Source organism: Oncorhynchus gorbuscha, linkage group LG14, assembly GCF_021184085.1.
Source record: "Oncorhynchus gorbuscha isolate QuinsamMale2020 ecotype Even-year linkage group LG14, OgorEven_v1.0, whole genome shotgun sequence".
In the NCBI taxonomy this organism is placed as follows: domain Eukaryota; kingdom Metazoa; phylum Chordata; class Actinopteri; order Salmoniformes; family Salmonidae; genus Oncorhynchus; species Oncorhynchus gorbuscha.
In genome coordinates, this window is record NC_060186.1 from 17,379,386 (window position 1) to 17,400,210 (window position 20,825).

General features: G+C 45.3%; 1 protein-coding gene across 1 annotated transcript in view; it reads left to right on the forward strand.

Annotated features, from left to right (window-relative positions):
* Positions 1–128: 128 nt before the first annotated feature.
* Positions 129–20,825, forward strand: part of LOC123994571 (calcium/calmodulin-dependent protein kinase type 1D-like) — an 80,891-nt gene continuing 60,194 nt past the window's right edge. Inside the window, exon 1 of the mRNA XM_046297322.1 lies at positions 129–274. Coding sequence (XP_046153278.1) covers positions 180–274 — 95 coding nt within the window. The 5' untranslated portion in view covers positions 129–179. The remainder of the gene's footprint in view (positions 275–20,825) is intronic.

Sequence of the window (20,825 nt, forward strand, 5' to 3'; positions counted from 1 at the left end):
ATTTCTACAGCGGGAAAACCACGAGGTCGAAAAGGTTTTCTACCTAGCTCGTTCTATGCGCGTGGGTCTGCTCCCCACAAGCAGGACGTGTAACTCGAAGCGTGGGAAAGCTGCGTTATCGGGGGGGGGGCTGCTGAGACTCACTGGCAACGTTTGCCCCGGTTTTCCCCTGTTCCACCATGGATCGGGAGAATGGAGAGTCCGGGAAAGGGACGTGGAAAAAGCAAGTCGACGATATCAAGAAAATATTTGAATTGAAAGAGATCCTCGGAACGTGAGTGTGTTATTACTTAATACCATTTTCAAAAGCCCTATTGTTGTGAATGCTAATTGGGTATGAATTTACTTTGTTAAACCGCGGTAGGCCTTTGATAACTTTGTTGCCGAATGTAGCGGGACGCTCGCGCTGGAGACTTTGTATCCGTTTCGGTTTAATGACCGTTTAAACTACCGGTTTAACTGGAAGCCAGCAGAGCTGTTAGGTTATCTATGACGAGGTATTTAACGGACTGTAGCGTTAGCCCATGTCTGGTTGGATGAGACGAGTGTTCGTTGGATACGCTATGATAGAGAATTATTGAATGCCACTTTTTGTAGGCTAGCCTGTGTATGTCATTACAAATTACTATGAGGCCTATTTGTAGGTTAAACTATGTAGGAACTGTTTGTAGAAAAACCTAGACCGTAGCCTGTGCCTTAATACGGGGGTCTTGTGTGTTTTAGTAAACTATTTTACAACCGGTTACGCATGTCTGGTTCCGTTGTCTCTGTTGGTTTTATGCCGTCCTGGCTATTGTTTAGGTTGGCCTACTACGTTCATCCTCCCTCTCTTCCCGGCCCACCGCTCTGACAGCTCCAGTTGTGCTGCCATCTATCATAAGAATGACCTTTTGGAGACGCAGGCAGTGAAACACTGATAACAATTGAGTCTCCAACCTTGTAAAAAATATAAAAATATATATGACCATTGGTGAGTGGTTATCATGGTTTTCTGTGTTTATCTAATCGTGAATGATTTATCATTCAATGTTTAATCCTATTTATCACTAGGCGTATTAGGCCTACTGTGTAACTAACCTCATACATGAACGACTGGTTTTGGTTTGACAGCATCATAACGGTTCATTTGCAACCCATTTGAACAGCTTGTTCAGATGACATGCTTGGCCAAATACCCCAGCCTCTTCTTGAAGACCGTTATGCGTGCTGGAGGCTATAGCAGATTTTCTCTCTGGCCTGTTACTTCATTCTGTTTGGCACAGAGGAACAGTTTGTTGACTGGACAGGCAGAATCGAGGGAGGACGGTTGGATTAAAGCGGATTAGCTGGCCATGGGAAACCTCCTAGTCCTGGAATAGGCCACTGTAACAGTTCAGACATGTTGCATAACAGTGATGGTAATAAATTATCATTATTACAAGTTTTCAACAGGCCATTTCAGTGGGCAATGTGTCGTGGTTATTGAGTATATTAATAAGGTTGTGGGGTGTTGAAACATGGTTCTGCACTGTGTGTGCATGATGGCCTTTGCAGAATTCCAGGTATGCCCATTTGGAGCAGAGAGTGCATAAATTAGGCTCAAAGGTCATGTCTGATCTTTGTTTTTCATAAGGCAACATCAGTTTCACTCAAATCAACAAAGAGGAGATCAGAATTTCTACCGTGTTCCTGGAATTCACATAACAGATGGAAGTATGGATAGGTGCATTTTGGGTGTGTGTGTTTTACAGATGGACTAATGAGGGGCCACTCAGTTTCTCTTCTTATAGCGCAAGTCTCCCCTCTGTTACCATGGTGTCTATGTTCTAGCACCATTCAGTGGGCTCCCGAGTGGCACAGCGGTCTAAGGCATTGCATCTCAATGCTAGAGGCGTCACAACAGACCCTGGTTCGATTCCGGGCTGTATCACAACCGGACGTGATTGGGAGTCCCGTAGGGCGGCGCACAATTGGCCCAGTGTCGCCCGCGTTAGGGTTTGGCCGGGGTAGGCCGTCATTGTAAATAAGAATTTGTTCTTAACTGACTTGCCTAGTTAAATAAAGGTTAAATAAATTCACAGCGTGACAAAGACACTGATTGGGGTTATTTACAAAGGATTTCCAGAGGTACTGTTCATCCCCTTCACACACGCACCACACTGGTACTGAAGACAGGTTTTCAGCACACCTCTGTTGTTCACTGGGTCCTGATCCTCCAGATTCCTAGCTGGTGGAGACATCTTTCTCTGTTTCCTCAGGGGCGGGGCTTGGGGACCTGTCCTCCCGTCTGGTCTCTGGCCAGCGCGTTGTGCTTCGGACTCTGGAACACAAAAGGGCCATCTGGGCACACATACACACACTTGGCCTCAGGTTATAAGTATGACCTGGAATTTGTATTGGTCAGGAAAAAATTCTCTGCCCTAAAAATATTACTCAGATATTTCCTGTTAACACCATAGCAACACATTAACCAGAGTTGTACTCAGCCTCAGCCTTTGACCTCACTCCTGCTGATGTCTAGTGTTTTCCCTTTTTAATTCTCTATCAGCAGAAAAATAAGGGGAGAGGAGGGAGGGAGGGAGAGAGGAAGGGAAGGAAGACAGCAGGGAGTCAGGGACATTGACCGTATAGTCTATTATCTTGCTCCAGTCTCTTGACCATTGGAGTCTTGTTTTCAACACTAAGAGGGAGGAGAGGGAATGGAGAGAGGGGTTGAGAGTAGAGAAGGAATAGGAAGAGGAGAGGAATAGATAAGAGAGGAGATGAGGACAGAAGTGAATAGGAGAGGTTTGGAGGAGAAATACTGTTACATTGAATAGGGGTTAGGTAAGAGTTGGGGCTGAGCTACCAAAACATGTTGCTCTGACACATTATGAGCTAGTCTTTAGAAATTGGATGAGAGATTAACATTTTTATTCACCTTGTAAAAAGATGGACAGAGCCTGTCACATGGCACCAGTCACGTTGGTCTTTTGTGCCTTATTGCTTTGCTATACCGTTTCATAATGCTATATGACTGCATTTCTAAGATGTATGCATGTCTATAAGGCAATATTAACACTTCATAAGACGGTGCTTCAAGTCAAGCAGAATGTCACGTCTTCTGACCCCTTTTGACATTTGAGTCATTTAGCAAATGCTCTTATCTAGAATGACTTGCAGTTAGCTAGGTTTGACAAGCACATATCTCAGTCATAGTAAGTACACTTTTCCTCTAAAGTAGCTATCAGCAAAGTCTGAGCTAGCAGGAGGAAAAAGTCAAATCCAAGTGTGTTTTTTTTGGGGGGGGGGGTGGTGAGGAGGGGATGTGATGGGGGATGCTGTGGGATTATTTAAGATACTCTTTGAAGAGGTAGGGTTTTGGATGTTTTCGTAAGATGGGCAGGGACTCTGCTCTAGCTTCAGGGGGAAGTTGGTTCTATCGTTGGGATGCCAGGACCGAGAAGAGTTTGGACTGAGTTAAGCAGGAGCTGCTCTCCCATGAAGGTGGGAGGGCCAAGAGACCAGAGGAGGCAGAACAGAGTACTTGGATTGAGATGTAGGGTTTGCTTATAGCCTGATGGTAGGGAGGGGCTGCTCTATAGGTAAACACCATGGTCTTGTAGTAGATGCAAGCTGAGATGACAAGTGCCTGGATTAAGACCTGCATCGCTTCCTGTGTAATGTAGAAGAAACAGATTAATTTGGTCTCACTCCATAAAGTCAAATGGGCTGATTTTCTGCTGCCGGTTTTAAAATGTCAGTCCGGAGACATTTCTCTATCAATTGGATCAGTCACACAAGCCACTCTGTAGGCTATAGCTTGGATCCATAGAGCTACTATGAGTAGTTAATGTACAGTCGTGGCCAAAAGTTTTGAGAATGACACAAATATGAATTTTCAGTCTGCTGCCTCATTTTGAATAATGGCAATTTGCATATACTCCAGAATGTTATGAAGAGTGGTCAGATGAATTGCAATTAATTACAAAGTCCCTCTTTGCCATGCAAATTAACTGAATCCCCCCAAAACATTTCCACTGTATTTCAGCCCTGCCACAAAAGGACTAGCTGACATCATGTCAGTGATTCTCTCGTTAACACAGGTGTGAGTGTTGACGAGGACAAGGCTGAAGATCACTCTGTCATGCTGATTGAGTTTGAATAACAGACTGGAAGCTTCAAAAGGAGGGTGGTGCTTGGAATCATTGTTCTTTCTCTGTCAACCATGGTTACCTGCAAGGAAACACGTGCCATCATCATTGCTTTGCACAAAAAGGGCTTCACAGGCAAGGATATTGCTGCCAGTAAGATTGCACCTAAATCAACCATTTATCGGATCAAGAACTTAATGGAGAGCGGTTCAATTGTTGTGAAGAAGGCTTCGGGGTGCCCAAGAAAGTCCAGCAAGCGCCAGAACCGTCTCCTAAAGTTGATTCGGCTGTGGGATCGGGGCACCACCAGTACAGAGCTTGCTGAGGAATGGCAGCAGGCAGGTGTGAGTGCATCTGCACTCACAGTGAGGCGATGACTTTTGGAGGATGGCCTGGTGTCAAGTAGGGCAGCAAAGAAGCCACTTCTCTCCAGGAAAAACTTCAGGGACAGACTGATATTCTGTAAAAGGTACAGGGATTGGACTGCTGAGGACTGGGGTACTGTCATTTTCTCAGATGAATCCCCTTTCTGATTGTTTGGGGCAGCCGGAAAAAAGCTTGTCCGGAGAAGACGAGGTGATCGCTACCATCAGTCCTGTGTCATGCCAACAGTAAAGCATCCTGAGACCATTCATGTGTGGGGTTGCTTCTCAGCCAAGAGAGTGGGCTCACTCACAATGTTGCCTAAGAACATAGCCATGAATAAAGAATGGTACCAACACATCCTCCGAGAGCAACTTCTCCCAACCATCCAGGAACGGTTTGGTGACGAACAATGCCTTTTCCAGCATGATGGAGCACCTTGCCATAAGGCAGAAGTGATAACTAAATGGCTCAAGGAACAAAACCTGAATATTTTGGGTCAATGGCCAGGAAACTCCCCAGACCTTAATCCCAGTGAGAACTTGTGGTCAATCCTCAAGAGGCGGGTGGACAAACAAAAACCCACAAATTCTTACAAACTCCAAGCATTGATTATGCAAGAATGGGCTGCCATCAGTCAGGATGTGGCCCAGAAGTTAATTGACAGCAAGCCAGGGCGGATTGCAGAGATCTTGAAAAAGAAAAGTCAACACTGCAAATATTGACTCTTTGCATCAACTTCATGTAATTGTCAATAAAAGCCTTTGACATTTATGAAACGCTTGTAATTATACTTCAGTATTCCATAGTCACATCTGACAAAAATATCTAAAGACACTGAAGCAGCAAACTTTATGGAAATTAATATTTGTGTCATTCTCAAAACTTTTGTCCACGACTGTAAGTCATGTAAGGTAGCTGCTGGGAGTTAAGCACTATAGAGGCCATAGAGCCACAGGGCTTTGTCTGGCCTGGTGTCCTGTGTTCCAGCTTTACCCGAAGGCTGACACAACACTTTCAGAGCACCAGAGTAACGTCTCCAAGTGGCGCGTAGGGAAGCTTTAGTCAGTGTGTTCATCTCTGGTGTCCTATTTTGCTGTACTTGTGTGTGCGTGTTTTTCTGCAGCATGCTGTTGTTGAATTATTAAACACTGTGAGTGCCTGGGGGGCCCAGGTGTTCACATGATGCTGCAGACGGGTGTTTTTCAGGTATGCCACACCTCTCACTGCTGAACTGAGAGACAGTAGGGCAAAGAGAGGGAGAAGGGACAGAGGGCAAAGCAGAGATGCATTGTGGAAGTGTACCATCTAGGCCACGATGCCCTTAATTGAATGCTCTACTTCCTGGCTCCTGGCATTGTCCTCTTTCTGGGACTGCAGTTATCGCTCTCTCTCTCTCTCTCTCTCTCTCTCTCTATCTCCCCCCTCTCTCTTTCTGCGTAGCTGTCGCTATTATCCGACCTTGCTGCCTCAGATTAAGTGTATGCAACTTTGAAAGCCAGCCTTGATAGTTTAGCACTGGGTCTCAGGAGTATAACAAGTGTACAGAAAGCATACAGCATTTTTGTATTGTGATCATTCAGTGTGTGTGTGTGTGTGTGCACACGCATTTGGGCCTAATGGATTAAGGGTAGACTGTAGTCGGGCATCTTCATTATAGGAAGAGCCACGGATTATCCATCCATCCCGATCACCTCTTTCCCCCAATCATTATCTCTCCACTCTTTTAATCTGTCCTTGTTCCATCAGCTGTTCCCTCTTCTTTTCTTCCGGTTTTTCTTCAGTGATGGTTATTTTTGCTCGTTGTTCTTGTTATGTGTGACTCCCGGTGCGTGGCCTCATTTAGTTCCTGGGATTCAATCCTAGATTATGTCTGAGTGGACTCATCTCAATTTGTTTTGACAGTATTGTTATACCACAGTGAGCTCATTCTGATCTAGATGACATACACACACTGTATATAGAGGGCCTGAGAAACATCCATCCCAAAACAGTGGTCCCTGGCTACAGCAATGGGTAAAATTTAAGTCACCTTTTCCTCACCATATTTTTGCCATTAATAGATTTTTTTTAATCTATAAAATTAAAATGTCATGTCTTTCCAGATGGCAAAAGAGATCCAACCTTTTTGAGCGGGAGTGTATCCAGACTCAAATACACACTTGTTTGTATTATCAAGACGTATACAACCATGTTCAGAAGTGCTCTAGTAAAGTTAAGGGTGTTTTCACATAGTCCTTTTTAAAATAACTGATCTCAGTCCTCTTCAAAGTGAACTCTGGAGTAAAAAAAGAAAAAGCAAAGCAAATATTGTCTTTGTATTCATACTGCCCTTAACTTTGAATGAGGACTCAACTATTTTGCCAGTTCACTTCACCTATTAAGTGGTTCTAGTCTTCTTTGCATTCACATTGTTATGTTTAGAAAGGAAACAAGGACAAGCCATTCCATGAGATCAGCAGTGTCTGGTTAGTGAAGTACAGGTAGTTCAACTAGAAATGTAACAACATTTTACAGTTGCTTGGTGGTAGTAGAACTAAATTTAGATCTGGATAATGTTTTCAGTAGTTAATTACTTATTTTTTTGCCTTTTTAACAGTTTAGCTAACTACTGGAACTACACTTTTTTTTCAAAATAAAAAATGTGCTGGTTCGAATTACCTTTCTTTTTCGACAGCAGACCTGCCTAATTCCTAATTTTGTTTTAATGGGCTAAATTGCACATTCTGTTAACATCTGACTCCAGGGTGATCTGTTCTGTTATTTTGTAGTCTGGCATTTCATATTTAGATAAGATAATTCTTCACGTAGTAGTTTGAATGTAGTGAACTTCTTTATTTATTAAGGGTAGCTTTAGTGTAGTTTAACTTCTTCCAGTGTAAAGTAATTGGTAGCTTGGTAAACTACTCTGTATATATACTTTATATAGGGCTCCCGAGTGGCACAGCGGTCTAAGGCACTGCATCTCAGTGCTAGAGGCATCACAACAGACCCTGGTTCAATTCCGGGCTGTATCACAACAGTCCATATTTGGGAGTCCCAAAGGGCGGCGCGCAATTAACCCAGCGTTGTTTGGGTTTGGCCGGGGTAGGCCGTCATTGTAACTAAGAATTTGTTCTTAACTGACTTGCCTAGTTAAATAAAATATTTTCAGAGTAGCTTCTCCAACACTGGTTATCGGACAGCTACAGTTGAAGTCGGAAGTTTACATACACCTTAGCTAAATACATTTAAACTGTTTTTCACAATTCCTGACATTTAATCAGAGTAAAAATTCCCTGTTTTAGGTCATTTAGGATCACTGCTTTATTTTAAGAATGTCAAATGTCAGAATAATAGTAGAGAAAATTATTTCTTTCAGCTTTTATTTCTTTCATCACATTCCCAGTGGGTCAGAAGTTTACTTACACTCAATTAGTTGTTAGTAGCATTGCCTTTAAATTGTTAACTTGGGTCAAACGTTTCGGGCAGCCTTCCACAAGCTTCCCACAATTTTGGCACATTCCTCCTGACAGAGCTGGTATAACTGAGTCAGGTTTGTAGACCTCCTTGCTCACACACGCTTTTTCAGTTCTGCCCACATATTTTATATGGCATTGAGGTCAGGGCTTTGTGATGGCCACTCCAATACCTTGACTTTGTTGTACTTAAGCAATTTTGCCACAACTTTGGAAGTATGCTTGAGCTCATTGTCCATTTGCGACCAAGCTTTAACTTCCCAACTGATGTCTTGAGATGTTGCTTCAATATATCCAAATAATTTTCCTTCCTCATGGTGTCATTTATTTTGTGAAGTACACCAGTCCCTCCTGCAGCAAAGCACCCCCACAACATGATGCTGCCATCCCTTGCTTCATGGTTGGGATGGTGTTCTTCGGCTTGCAAGCCTCCCCCTTTTTCCTCTAAACATAACGATGGTCATTATGGCCAGTTCTATTTTTGTTTCATCAGACCAGAGGACATTTCTCCAAAAAGTACGATCTTTGTCCCCATGTGCAGTTGCAAACCGTAGTCTGGCTTTTTGATGGCGGTCTTGGAGCAGTGGCTTCTTCCTTGCTGAGCGGCCTTTCAGGTTATGTCGATATAGGACTCGTTTTTACTGTGGATATAGATACTTTTGTACCTGTTTCCTCCAGCATCTTCAGTGTCATTTGCTGTTGTTCTGGGATTGATTTGCACTTTTTGCACAAAAGTACGTTCATCTCTAGGAGACAGAACACGTCTACTTCCAGAGCGGTATGACGGCTGCGTGGTCCCTTGGTGTTTATACTTGCGTACTATTGTTTGTACAGATGAATGTGGTACCTTCAGGCGTTTGGAAATTGCTCCCAAGGATGAACCAGACTTGTGGAGGTCTACAATTTTTTTCTGAGGTCTTGGCTGATTTCTTTTGATTTTCCCATGTCAAAACAAAGAGGCACTGAGTTTGAAGGTAGGCCTTGAAATACATCCACAGGTGAGTAGGTGTCAACTCATCTTCTCATTTTTGTGGCACCAATGTGGAGGGGTTATGGCAGGGGAAACAGTGTTGCAGTAGTCTAGTGTTGGGTGCTGGAATAATGACAAGCGAACCTGGGGGGCTTTGTGTTCACATTGCCCTAAAAAAGGGAACTGGACCACTGAATTCAAGCGCCCCCGAACTCCGGCCACCACACGAGATGTTCTCAGTTCATTTTTTTTTCGGGGGCTCTTTTGGGGGTTGTCAGTTCCTTTTGAGTGTTCACTTTGCTCAAAATATTAAGCGAGCCGCACTGACTTCACCACAATTGGCTGAAACGAAGGTGTGTGCATCAATACATGTGTACAACACTCCCTCTTGGAGAGGTTCCATGACGAGTGACTGTACAGACTATTGAGTATTAATGATCATCAACATCAGTCCATTATCGGATCAGAGCCCTATTTAGATACTCCAAACGGCCATTGCGTGGGAATGGGATTGGTATCAGGCGAGGGAGACCTAAGTCTTACTTACTCTAAGTTGTTTTTGATAGTAGCTGGTTTATTCCAGCTAGGCCTATACAGATTAGTCACGATGATTCTGTGTAGATTTGTATAGACCAGTCATACCGAATGACTTTGGTTTCATACACCTCCTGGCCTAGTTCCTATATGACTCTGTTTTGTAGTTGGTCAGGCACAGAGCATGTTTGTGTGAGGGTGTGTGCTTTCAGATTTCACACACTACCTCAACTCCATGTTAGCGTCTCCAGTCTCATCTGCTGCTCGTGCTCTGCAATCGGATACTGATGAGACACGTGAGAGGAGCTCGCGGGGAGAAACTCTAATTGGCCACCAAATTAATGTCACGGCCACATCAGATCTGGAGCATGACATGAAGCTACATGTTAAGTGGTTCCTCTGTGTCTTCTGGGATGTGTTTTAATGCTGCGGCATTACTGAAGCCTACCCTTCTAAAGCAGCCCAGTTTTCAGGGCCATACAGGGTGTGGGAACAGTCTTGTTGCGAACACAAAAGAAAAAGGCCTCCGTAACAGACATTTCACTAGGAGAGGTTTAAGTGATGGTGCGGTGTATATAGAAAGATCGCTAGATTACACACACACACACACACACACACACACACACACACACACACACACACACACACACACACACACACACACACACACACACACACACACACACACACACACACACACACACACACACACACACACACACACACACACACCACATTCTTACATGGCAATCCCATGGCATGGCAGATTGCATCACCAGTCCCCACCATATCAAATAAAGCAGACCTAATAATACTCATATCTCTGTTTTAAACTGTCAGCGTATCAGTGAGATAAGCAAGGCTGGAGTCAGACTGCCTGTGATCTGATCTGTCAGGGATGTCTGTGTGTTTCCCGGAGATCCATAGGACCTCTACCACAGCAGATTAACAGGCCCTCTATTGCCCAGGCTCTCCTCACACACAGCCTATCAGAGGAGGATCCTGTATGGATATTGGGATCATACCTGTAACATGATGAATTCCCATAGCATCAGAAGTTTGAGAAAGGACAATGGCTGTTGAAAGTAGGGAAAAGAGAGGGAGAGAAAGTACCTGCATGCAGGTGTGTGTACGTACATTAATATTTATGTATGTGTGTATTTGTAACCAGCTCGGCTGTATAACAACATACAGTGCCAGTCAAAAGTTAGGACACCTACTCATTCCAGGGTTTTTCTTTATTTTTAATATTTTCTATGTAGAATATTAGTGAAGACATCAAAACTATGAAATAACACATATGGAATCATGTAGTAACCAATATGTTAGCGTGCAAAGCTGTTATCAAGGCAAAGGGTGGCTACTTTGCAGAATCTCAAATTTGTTCAACACTTTTTTGGAAACTTCATGATTCCATATGTGTTATTTCATAGTTTGGATGTCTACACTATTATTCTACAATGTAGAAAAAATAAAGAAAAACCCTTGAATGAGTGTGTCCAAACGTTTGACTGGTACTGTATATAAATACACCTCAAAGGGTTAACAGCATTGGTGGGACTCCAGATGCAATATATATACAAAAGTATGTGGACATGCCTTCAAATGAGTGGATTCAGCTATTTCAGCCACACCTGTTGCGAACAAGTGTCTGAAATCAAGCACACAGCCATGCAATCTCTGGAAGCAACATCAGCACAAGAACTGTTTGTCGGGAGCTTCATGAAATGGGTTTCCATGGTCGAGCAGCACACAAGCCTAAGATCACCATGCGCAATGCAGCGTCGGCTGGAGTGATGTAAAGCTCACCACCTTTGGACTCTGGAGCAGTGGAAAAGCGTTCTCTGGAGTGATGAATCACGCTTCACAATCTGCCAGTCCGACAGGCGAATCTGGGTTTAGTGGACGCCAGGAGAACGCTACCTGCCCCAATACATAGGAGGAATAATGGTCTGGGGCTGTTTTTTCATGGTTCGGGCTAGGCCCCTTATTTCCAGTGAAGAGAAAATCGTAATGCTACAGCATACAATGACATTCTAGACGATTCTGTGCTTCCAACTTTGTGGCAACAGTTTGGGGAAGGCCCTTTTCTGTTTCAGCATGACAATGCCCCCGTGCACAAAGCGAGGTCCATACAGAAATGGTTTGTTGAGATCTGTGTGGAAGAACTTGACTGGCCTACACAAAGCCCTGACCTAAACCACATCGAACACTGTTGGGGTGAATTGGAACGCCAACTGCGAGCCAGGCCTAATCGCACAACATCAGTGCCTGACCTCACTAATGTTCTTGTGGCTGAATGGAAGTCCCCGCAGCAATGTTTTAGCATCTGGTGGGAAGCCTTTGCAGAAGAGTGGAGGCTGTTGTAGCAGCAAAGGGATGTCGTGTCTTTGGCATCATTAAAACAGAAAGCTTATTTATCAAATAACTCTCTGTAATTATTATTACGTGATTAAACTGATTAATCATGTAACTGTAATTAACTAGGAAGTCGGGGCACCAAGGAGAATATTCAGATTATAAAGTTAGAATTTTCCTAATATGACTTTCAGATATTTGAATATCACTTAGTCTTCGAATGAATTAATTATTATTTATCTCATGTTAGTCTCATTCCAAACGTCGTAAAATGTTGGTTATCTGCACGAACCCAGTTTTCACTATGAGTCATCCATACATCAATTGTCTTCAAATAATTTATTTACTAAGTAATTCACAGAAATGCATAAACAAACAGTTACAAGGAAAGGATAACGGAGTTTCCCTAGTGGGATTAACCGGTAGCGCGGCTTGTTGAACAAAAAGTTAAGTGGGGGTCAACTGAGATGAGACACTACAAAGTTGATAATTATAACAATTGAAATTCTAATCCTTTGCACATGAACGCTCACTCATTCAGGAATAATTGCAATCAATATATATATAGTTCAGAGTGACATTCATTCATGTCGTTATAGAATAGATGTTTCGGCGGTTGTCGGTCTTCGCGTTCAATGATACTGAATTCCTAATATCAAAGACTTGTTCTTATTCTGTCGGTATCTATAGTCTAAGAGTTTAACCACGTGGTATGGTTAAAAGAATCAGCCATCTACTCAAATCTTAGGTTTATGGTCTCCTCTCAAACCTTGGCCTCTCGTTATCGAGGGAAGCTGATCTCCTCTCAACCCTTAGCCCCCTTGAAATTGAGGTAAGCTCGGTCTGGTGACAGAAAACCCAGGTGGGGGTTTTATTCATAAGAGCAGAAAAGGGGCTGTCCCAGGACGCCAGACCATAACTGTGCTCATGGGCGGTCCTCTGATTTAGTTACTCTCCAAAGGGAATTGGAGTTTCCTTCATTAAATAGTCCAAAATCACATTACACAATTTCACAAGCAGTATCATCCTCACTCATTCATCTTATACAAAAATTAGATGTAAGCCTCAAATCTGAGGCTATTGTATAAACAGCGTTATGGTAATGTGGCCGTATTGTCTCTCATGAGTTTCACAAAATTGTACCAAACTGACCAGTTCGTAGCTGGATTCTTCACCGATCTTTTATACGTTCTCCAGAACATAAATACTTTTTTGACCTCCAGTTCTGTGAGTGGGAAGAAATTCCTTTGTTCTCTCTATGAAAACTCACTCTCTCTCTCTATACTGTGGCCATGAGGAGATAATCTCCTCCAGGAATTTACGACCTGAGGTCGCAGCAGCCTGAATGGAGGAGACAGAGAGGGGGGGGGGGATGGTGCTCGCTGTACCCAAAGAGTGCAACGTCATGACGGGGAGGACCAACTCCATATTAATGCCCATAATTTTGCACAAAGATGTTCGACCAGCAGGTGTCCACATACTTTTGTTCATGTAGTGCATCTACAGGCTATGAATTGATGGCTTTGAGCCAAGGAACCTTCCCTGAGTTACATGGGGTTAAACGCTATAGCCTTGATGGGATGGGACCTGACTGCTGTTACCATGGATCCTGTTGCTCCCTGCCCTTTCTCAACTTATCACGGTGTGTTCCTCTCACCTCCACTTCCTGCTCTCTGAGGGCCAATCCTATCACTCCAACTGATGAGTGGAAGGGAGGCGGGATTTAAGGGAAGGAAAATATAGGCCTAGAGAGGGTGAGTTGAGGGATATGAGGACGTAAAAGAGATTTCTCTTGTCATTCTCTATTGTTGCCAAGTGTCTCTGTCACAATAGCATGGCTGATGGTAAACCTTCAGATTGGTGGGAGGAAATGTCTCATCCAAACAACAAAACCTTTTGCGACTTCTTACCTCTGACCCCTAACCCTGCCAGATTTAAGTCTTTAGCTAAAGCATCTCTAACATCCTTCTTCTTTCCTATCATCTTCTGTTTTCTCCGTCCTGCTCTCTATCATTCTCTCTCCAGTGCTATAGTTGGGTAGCAGCTACAGTTTCTCTCCAGTTCTCATTACAATGAACCTCTCTCTCCCCCGAGTCAACACTGTCACACCTCACTGTGGGAAAGCAATTGTGTGTGTGTGTGTGCGTGTGCGTGTGCGTGTGCGTGTGCGTGCGCGTGCGCGTGCGCGTGTGTGTGTGTGTAATGTATAGTATGTGTGTTTATGTGCAAATTTTTTTTAAATCTGAGGAAATCAGCCATGGTCTTGGTAATTAAAGAACGGTATATCCAGTCCAGTAGTAAGTGATTAGAGGTAATGGAATCAGTGCATTGGCAAACTCATATGGAGACGGAGGAACATTTGGAATAATATCTCATCTCCAGAAAGACCAAAGTCTAAATAACGTTTGGCATATATAGTAGAACAATTTGTCTTCCAGACAGGCAATTTAAGCACACACAAGCAGAAAGGCACAAATGCATGAAAGCACACATGTGTAGAACCTCTATAAACATACTCACAGTACACACACTATATACACACACATTTCTCTGTTTTATAGGTGACACTTACCTCAGGTCCATTACCTTATTTCTCTTTAGAAGCAGTGTGTGTTTGTGAGTCATATTTTAAAGAATGTCAAAGCCCTTGCTGTGTTGCACTGCATCTTGATTCATGATCTGTTAGTGTGTGTGTTTGTTATAGCTTGGCTAGCGTTGTCCTTAAACGGTACTCAAGGCTGCGCTCAGACTGGCTCTGTCTGGCCAGCCAGCAACCTCTGCTATCACACACGCACGTGCACATAATGCAGTCTTGGTCACCACCATGGTTGCAGTAATGCTCACAATGTACACATGCACACACACACACACACACACTATTCAGTAGGTAGCCTCATCCAGGATTTTCCATGCACTGTGCTCCGTCCCTCAATCCCTAAGAGCTCTCTTTCCCTCTTTCCATCTCCCCCTCCCTCCGTATCTCACTCTCTCTTTCTCCACCTCCTCCTGTCAGAATGGTGTTCTAGAGTCAGCTCAGATCCCAGAGCCAGACTCTATAACTAGATTTTACAGATTTAACACCATTATAAAACTACCTATCCATGTCTGTAAGAGAGTGTGGGAGAGGTGAGCCTTTGGGAGAGGTGAGGGTGAGAGAGCGGGTGCAGATAAGAAGACTCTACCCTGATACATGCCCTTGTAGCTCCAAAACCACTCTACATTTACATTTACATTTAAGTCATTTAGCAGACGCTCTTATCCAGAGCGACTTACAAATTGGTGCATTCACCTTATGACATCCAGTGGGACAGTCACTTAACAATAGTGCATCTAAAACTTAAGGGGGGGGTGAGAGGGATTACTTATCCTATCCTAGGTATTCCTTAAAGAGGTGGGGTTTCAGGTGTCTCCGGAAGGTGGTGATTGACTCCGCTGTCCTGGCGTCGTGAGGGAGTTTGTTCCACCATTGGGGGGCCAGGGCAGCGAACAGTTTTGACTGGGCTGAGCGGGAGCTGTACTTCCTCAGTGGTAGGGAGGCGAGCAGGCCAGAGGTGGATGAACGCAGTGCCCTTGTTTGGGTGTAGGGCCTGATCAGAGCCTGGAGGTACTGAGGTGCCGTTCCCCTCACAGCTCCGTAGGCAAGCACCATGGTCTTGTAGCGGATGCGAGCTTCAACTGGAAGCCAGTGGAGAGAACGGAGGAGCGGGGTGACGTGAGAGAACTTGGGAAGGTTGAACACCAGACGGGCTGCGGCGTTCTGGATGAGTTGAAGGGGTTTAATGGCACAGGCAGGGAGCCCAGCCAACAGCGAGTTGCAGTAATCCAGACGGGAGATGACAAGTGCCTGGATTAGGACCTGCGCCGCTTCCTGTGTGAGGCAGGGTCGTACTCTGCGGATGTTGTAGAGCATGAACCTACAGGAACGGGCCACCGCCTTGATGTTGGTTGAGAACGACAGGGTGTTGTCCAGGATCACGCAAAGGTTCTTGGCGCTCTGGGAGGAGGACACAATGGAGTTGTCAACCGTGATGGCGAGATCATGGAACGGGCAGTCCTTCCCCGGGAGGAAGAGCAGCTCCGTCTTGCCGAGGTTCAGCTTGAGGTGGTGATCCGTCATCCACACTGATATGTCTGCCAGACATGCAGAGATGCGATTCGCCACCTGGTCATCAGAAGGGGGAAAGGAGAAGATTAATTGTATGTCGTCTGCATAGCAATGATAAGAGAGGCCATGTGAGGTTATGACAGAGCCAAGTGACTTGGTGTATAGCGAGAATAGGAGAGGGCCAAGAACAGAGCCCTGGGGGACACCAGTGGTGAGAGCGCGTGGTGAGGAGACAGATTCTCGCCACGCCACCTGGTAGGAGCGACCTGTCAGGTAGGACGCAATCCAAGCGTGGGCCGCGTTGGAGATGCCCAACTCGGAGAGGGTGGAGAGGAGGATCTGATGGTTCACAGTATCGAAGGCAGCCGATAGATCTAGAAGGATGAGAGCAGAGGAGAGAGAGTTAGCTTTAGCAGTGCGGAGCGCCTCCGTGATACAGAGGAGAGCAGTCTCAGTTGAATGACTAGTCTTGAAACCTGACTGATTTGGATCAAGAAGGTCATTCAGAGAGAGATAGCGGGAGAGCTGGCCAAGGACGGCACGTTCAAGAGTTTTGGAGAGAAAAGAAAGGGATACTGGTCTGTAATTGTTGACATCGGAGGGATCGAGTGTAGGTTTTTTCAGAAGGGGTGCAACTCTCGCTCTCTTGAAGACGGAAGGGACGTAGCCAGCGGTCAGGGATGAGAGTTGATGAGCGAGGTGAGGTAAGGGAGAAGGTCTCCGGAAATGGTCTGGAGAAGAGAGGAGGGGATAGGGTCAAGCGGGCAGGTTGTTGGGCGGCCGGCCGTCACAAGACGCGAGATTTCATCTGGAGAGAGAGGGGAGAAAGAGGTCAGAGCACAGGGTAGGGCAGTGTGAGCAGAACCAGCGGTGTCGTTTGACTTAGCAAACGAGGATCGGATGTCGTCGACCTTCTTTTCAAAATGGTTGACGAAGTCATCTGCAGAGAGGGAGGAGGGGGGGGGGAGGAGGATTCAGGAGGGAGGAGAAGGTGGCAAAGAGCTTCCTAGGGTTAGAGGCAGATGCTTGGAATTTAGCGTGGTAGAAAGTGGCTTTAGCAGCAGAGACAGAGGAGGAAAATTTAGAGAGGAGGGAGTGAAAGGATGCCAGGTCCGCAGGGAGGCGAGTTTTCCTCCATTTCCGCTCGGCTGCCCGGAGCCCTGTTCTGTGAGCTCGCAATGAGTCATCGAGCCACGGAGCGGGAGAGGAGGACCGAGCCGGCCTGGAGGATAGGGGACATAGAGAGTCAAGGGATGCAGAGAGGGAGGAGAGGAGGGTTGAGGAGGCAGAATCAGGAGATAGGTGGGAGAAGGTTTGAGCGGAGGGAAGAGATGATAGGATGGAAGAGGAGAGAGTAGCGGGGGGAGAGAGAGCGAAGGTTGGGACGGCGCGATACCATCCGAGTAGGGGCAGTGTGGGAGGTGTTGGATGAGAGCGAGAGGGAAAAGGATACAAGGCAGTGGTCGGAGACTTGGAGGGGAGTTGCAATGAGGTTAGTGGAAGAACAGCATCTAGTAAAGATGAGGTCGAGCGTATTGCCTGCCTTGTGAGTAGGGGGGAAGGTGAGAGGGTGTGGTCAAAAGAGGAGAGGAGTGGAAAGAAGGAGGCAGAGAGGAAAGAGTCAAAGGTAGACGTGGGGAGGTTAAAGTCGCCCAGAACTGTGAGAGGTGAGCCGTCCTCAGGAAAGGAGCTTATCAAGGCATCAAGCTCATTGATGAACTCTCCGAGGGAACCTGGAGGGCGATAAATGATAAGGATGTTAAGCTTGAAAGGGCTAGTAACTGTGACAGCATGGAATTCAAAGGAGGCGATAGACAGATGGGTAAGGGGAGAAAGAGAGAATGACCACTTGGGAGAGATGAGGATCCCGGTGCCACCACCCCGCTGACCAGACGCTCTCGGGGTGTGCGAGAACACGTGGGCGGACGAAGAGAGAGCAGTAGGAGTAGCAGTGTTGTCTGTGGTGATCCATGTTTCCGTCAGTGCCAAGAAGTCGAGGGACTGGAGGGAGGCATAGGCTGAGATGAACTCTGCCTTGTTGACCGCAGATTGGCAGTTCCAGAGGCTACCGGAGACCTGGAACTCCACGTGGGTCGTGCGCGCTGGGACCACCAGAGTAGGGTGGCCGCGGCCACGCGGTGAGGAGCGTTTGTATGGTCTGTGCAGAGAGGAGAGAACAGGGATAAACAGACACATAGTTGACAGGCTACAGAAGAGGCTACGCTAATGCAAAGGAGATTGGAATGACAAGTGGACTACACGTCTCGAATGTTCAGAAAGTTAAGCTACGTAGCAAGAATCTTATTGACTAAAATGATTAAAATGATACAGTACTGCTGAAGTAGGCCAGCTGGCAGTGGGTGCGTTGTTGACACTACACTAATCAAGTCGTTCCGTTGAGTGTAATAGTTTCTGCAGTGTTGCTATTCGGGGGCTAGCTGGCTAGCTAGCAGTGTTGTTTACATTACGTTGCGTTAAAAGAACGACAATAGCTGGCTAGCGAACCTAGAAAATCGCTCTAGACTACACAATTATCTTTGATACAAAGACGGCTATGTAGCTAGCTAAGTAGCTAGCTACGATCAAACAAATCAAACCGTTGTACTGTAATGAAATGAAGTGAAAATGTGATACTACCTGTGAATGCGACCGGGTAGTTGAGTTCTATACAGAAGACGTTGGCTAGCGTTGGCTAGCTAGCAGAGTCACCTACGTTAAGGACGACAAATAGCTGGCTAGCTAACCTCGGTAAATTAAGATAATCACTCTAAGACTACACACTCTAAACCTAAACAACACAATTATCTTGGATACGATGATACGAAGACAGCAAAGACAGCTATGTAGCTAGCTAACACTACACTAATCAAGTCGTTCAGTTGAGTGTAATAGTTTCTCCAGTGCAGCTAATCAGTGGACGTTAGCTAGCTGGCTAGTGAAGACTACGTTAGGACGGCGAAATACGATAATTACGCAATTATCTTTGATACAAAGACGGCTATGTAGCTAGCTGAGAAGAAATTGCTAAGATTAGACAAATCAAACCGTTGTGAAATATAATGAAAAAGTTATACTACCCGCGGGAGCGAAGTGCAGATGCGACCACTCGCTCCAACCGGAACCGGAACTATATGAGAGAGTGAAGTGTGGACGTGGGATGACGGTTGCTCGTCTAGTAGGTAACGCCACCCAGTGCCGTGTGTGCGCGCGTGTCCCTATGTCTTTGAGGAGCACTCTCATCATGCCTGGTGTTTTGATGTGGGCCACTGATCACATTTCCCCCGCTGCCTGTCCTTTTGTTTCGCTTGAAGCCAAACACTGAGACGACACACAGACACTGACATGCAGTGTACCCAGAAAGACGGGACACAAAGCAAGACTGCCTTATGTACTTATTACATTGACGTCTCATGTTCCCATATCACAGGCGTGTGTGTGTGTGTGTGTGTGTGTGTGTGTGTGTGTGTGTGTGTGTGTGTGTGTGTGTGTGTGTGTGTGTGTGTGTGTGTGTGTGTGTGTGTGTGTGTGTGTGTGTGTGTGTGTGTGTGTGTGTGTGTGTGTGTGTGTGTGTGTGTGTGTGTGTGTGTGTGTGCGTGAAGGCAGACTCTGAGCATCACAACAAGATCTCCCGGTTTTACCAATTTGATTTCAGATTCTGACATTTCTCCAAATGTCAAATCTCGAAGTGGTTCAAAAGAGTCAAGGGCTAGGGTTTGGGATAGGGTCAAAACATTACGTTTAGGCATTCATTCTGAATTGTTCGGTTAAGGTTTGGGATAAGGTTAAATCTATAAAATGTGAAAACGAGTGTTTGCCACAGCTCCCTTGCAAAACCCAAGCTTACTTCATGGTAATAGCGCTCACTGTTGCCCCTAGTGGCCGGTTTTGAAGGCATCTCCCGACGACCTCAAATCAAATCAAATTTTATTTGTCACATACATTACATTTACATTTAAGTCATTTAGCAGACGCTCTTATCCAGAGCGACTTACAAATTGGTACATACACATGGTTAGCAGATGTTAATGCGAGTGTAGCGAAATGCTTGTGCTTCTAGTTCTGACAATGCAGTAATAACCAACAAGTAATCTAACTAACAATTCCAAAACTGTCTTATACACAGTGTAAGGGGATAAAGAATATGTACATAAAGATGTATGAATGAGTGATGGTACAGAGCAGCATAGGCAAGATACAGTAGATGGTATCGAGTACAGTATATACATATGAGATGAGTATGTAAACAAAGTGGCATAGTTAAAGTGACTAGTGATACATGTATTACATAAAGATGCAGTAGATGATATAGAGTACAGTATATATATATGAGATGAATAATGTAGGGTATGTAAACATTATATTAGGTAGCATTGTTTAAAGTAGCTAGTGATATATTTGACATCATTTCCCATCAATTCCTATTATTAAAGTGGCTGGAGTTGAGTCAGTGTGTTGGCAGCAGCCACTCAATGTTAGTGTTGGCTGTTTAACAGTCTGATGGCCTTGAGATAGAAGCTGTTTTTCAGTCTCTCGGTCCCAGCTTTGATGCACCTGTACTGACCTCGCCTTCTGGATGATAGCAGGGTGAACAGGCAGTGGCTCGGGTGGTTGTTGTCCTTGATGATCTTTATGGCCTTCCTGTAACATCGGGTGGTGTAGGTGTCCTGGAGGGCAGGTAGTTTGCCCCCGGTGATGCGTTGTGCAGACCTCACTACCCTCTGGAGAGCCTTACGGTTGTGGGCGGAGCAGTTGCCGTACCAGGCGGTGATACAGCCCACCAGGATGCTCTCGATTGTGCATCTGTAGAAGTTTGTGAGTGCTTTTGGTGACAAGCCGAATTTCTTCAGCCTCCTGAGGTTGAAGAGGCGCTGCTGCGCCTTCTTCACGATGCTGTCTGTGTGAGTGGACCAATTCAGTTTGTCTGT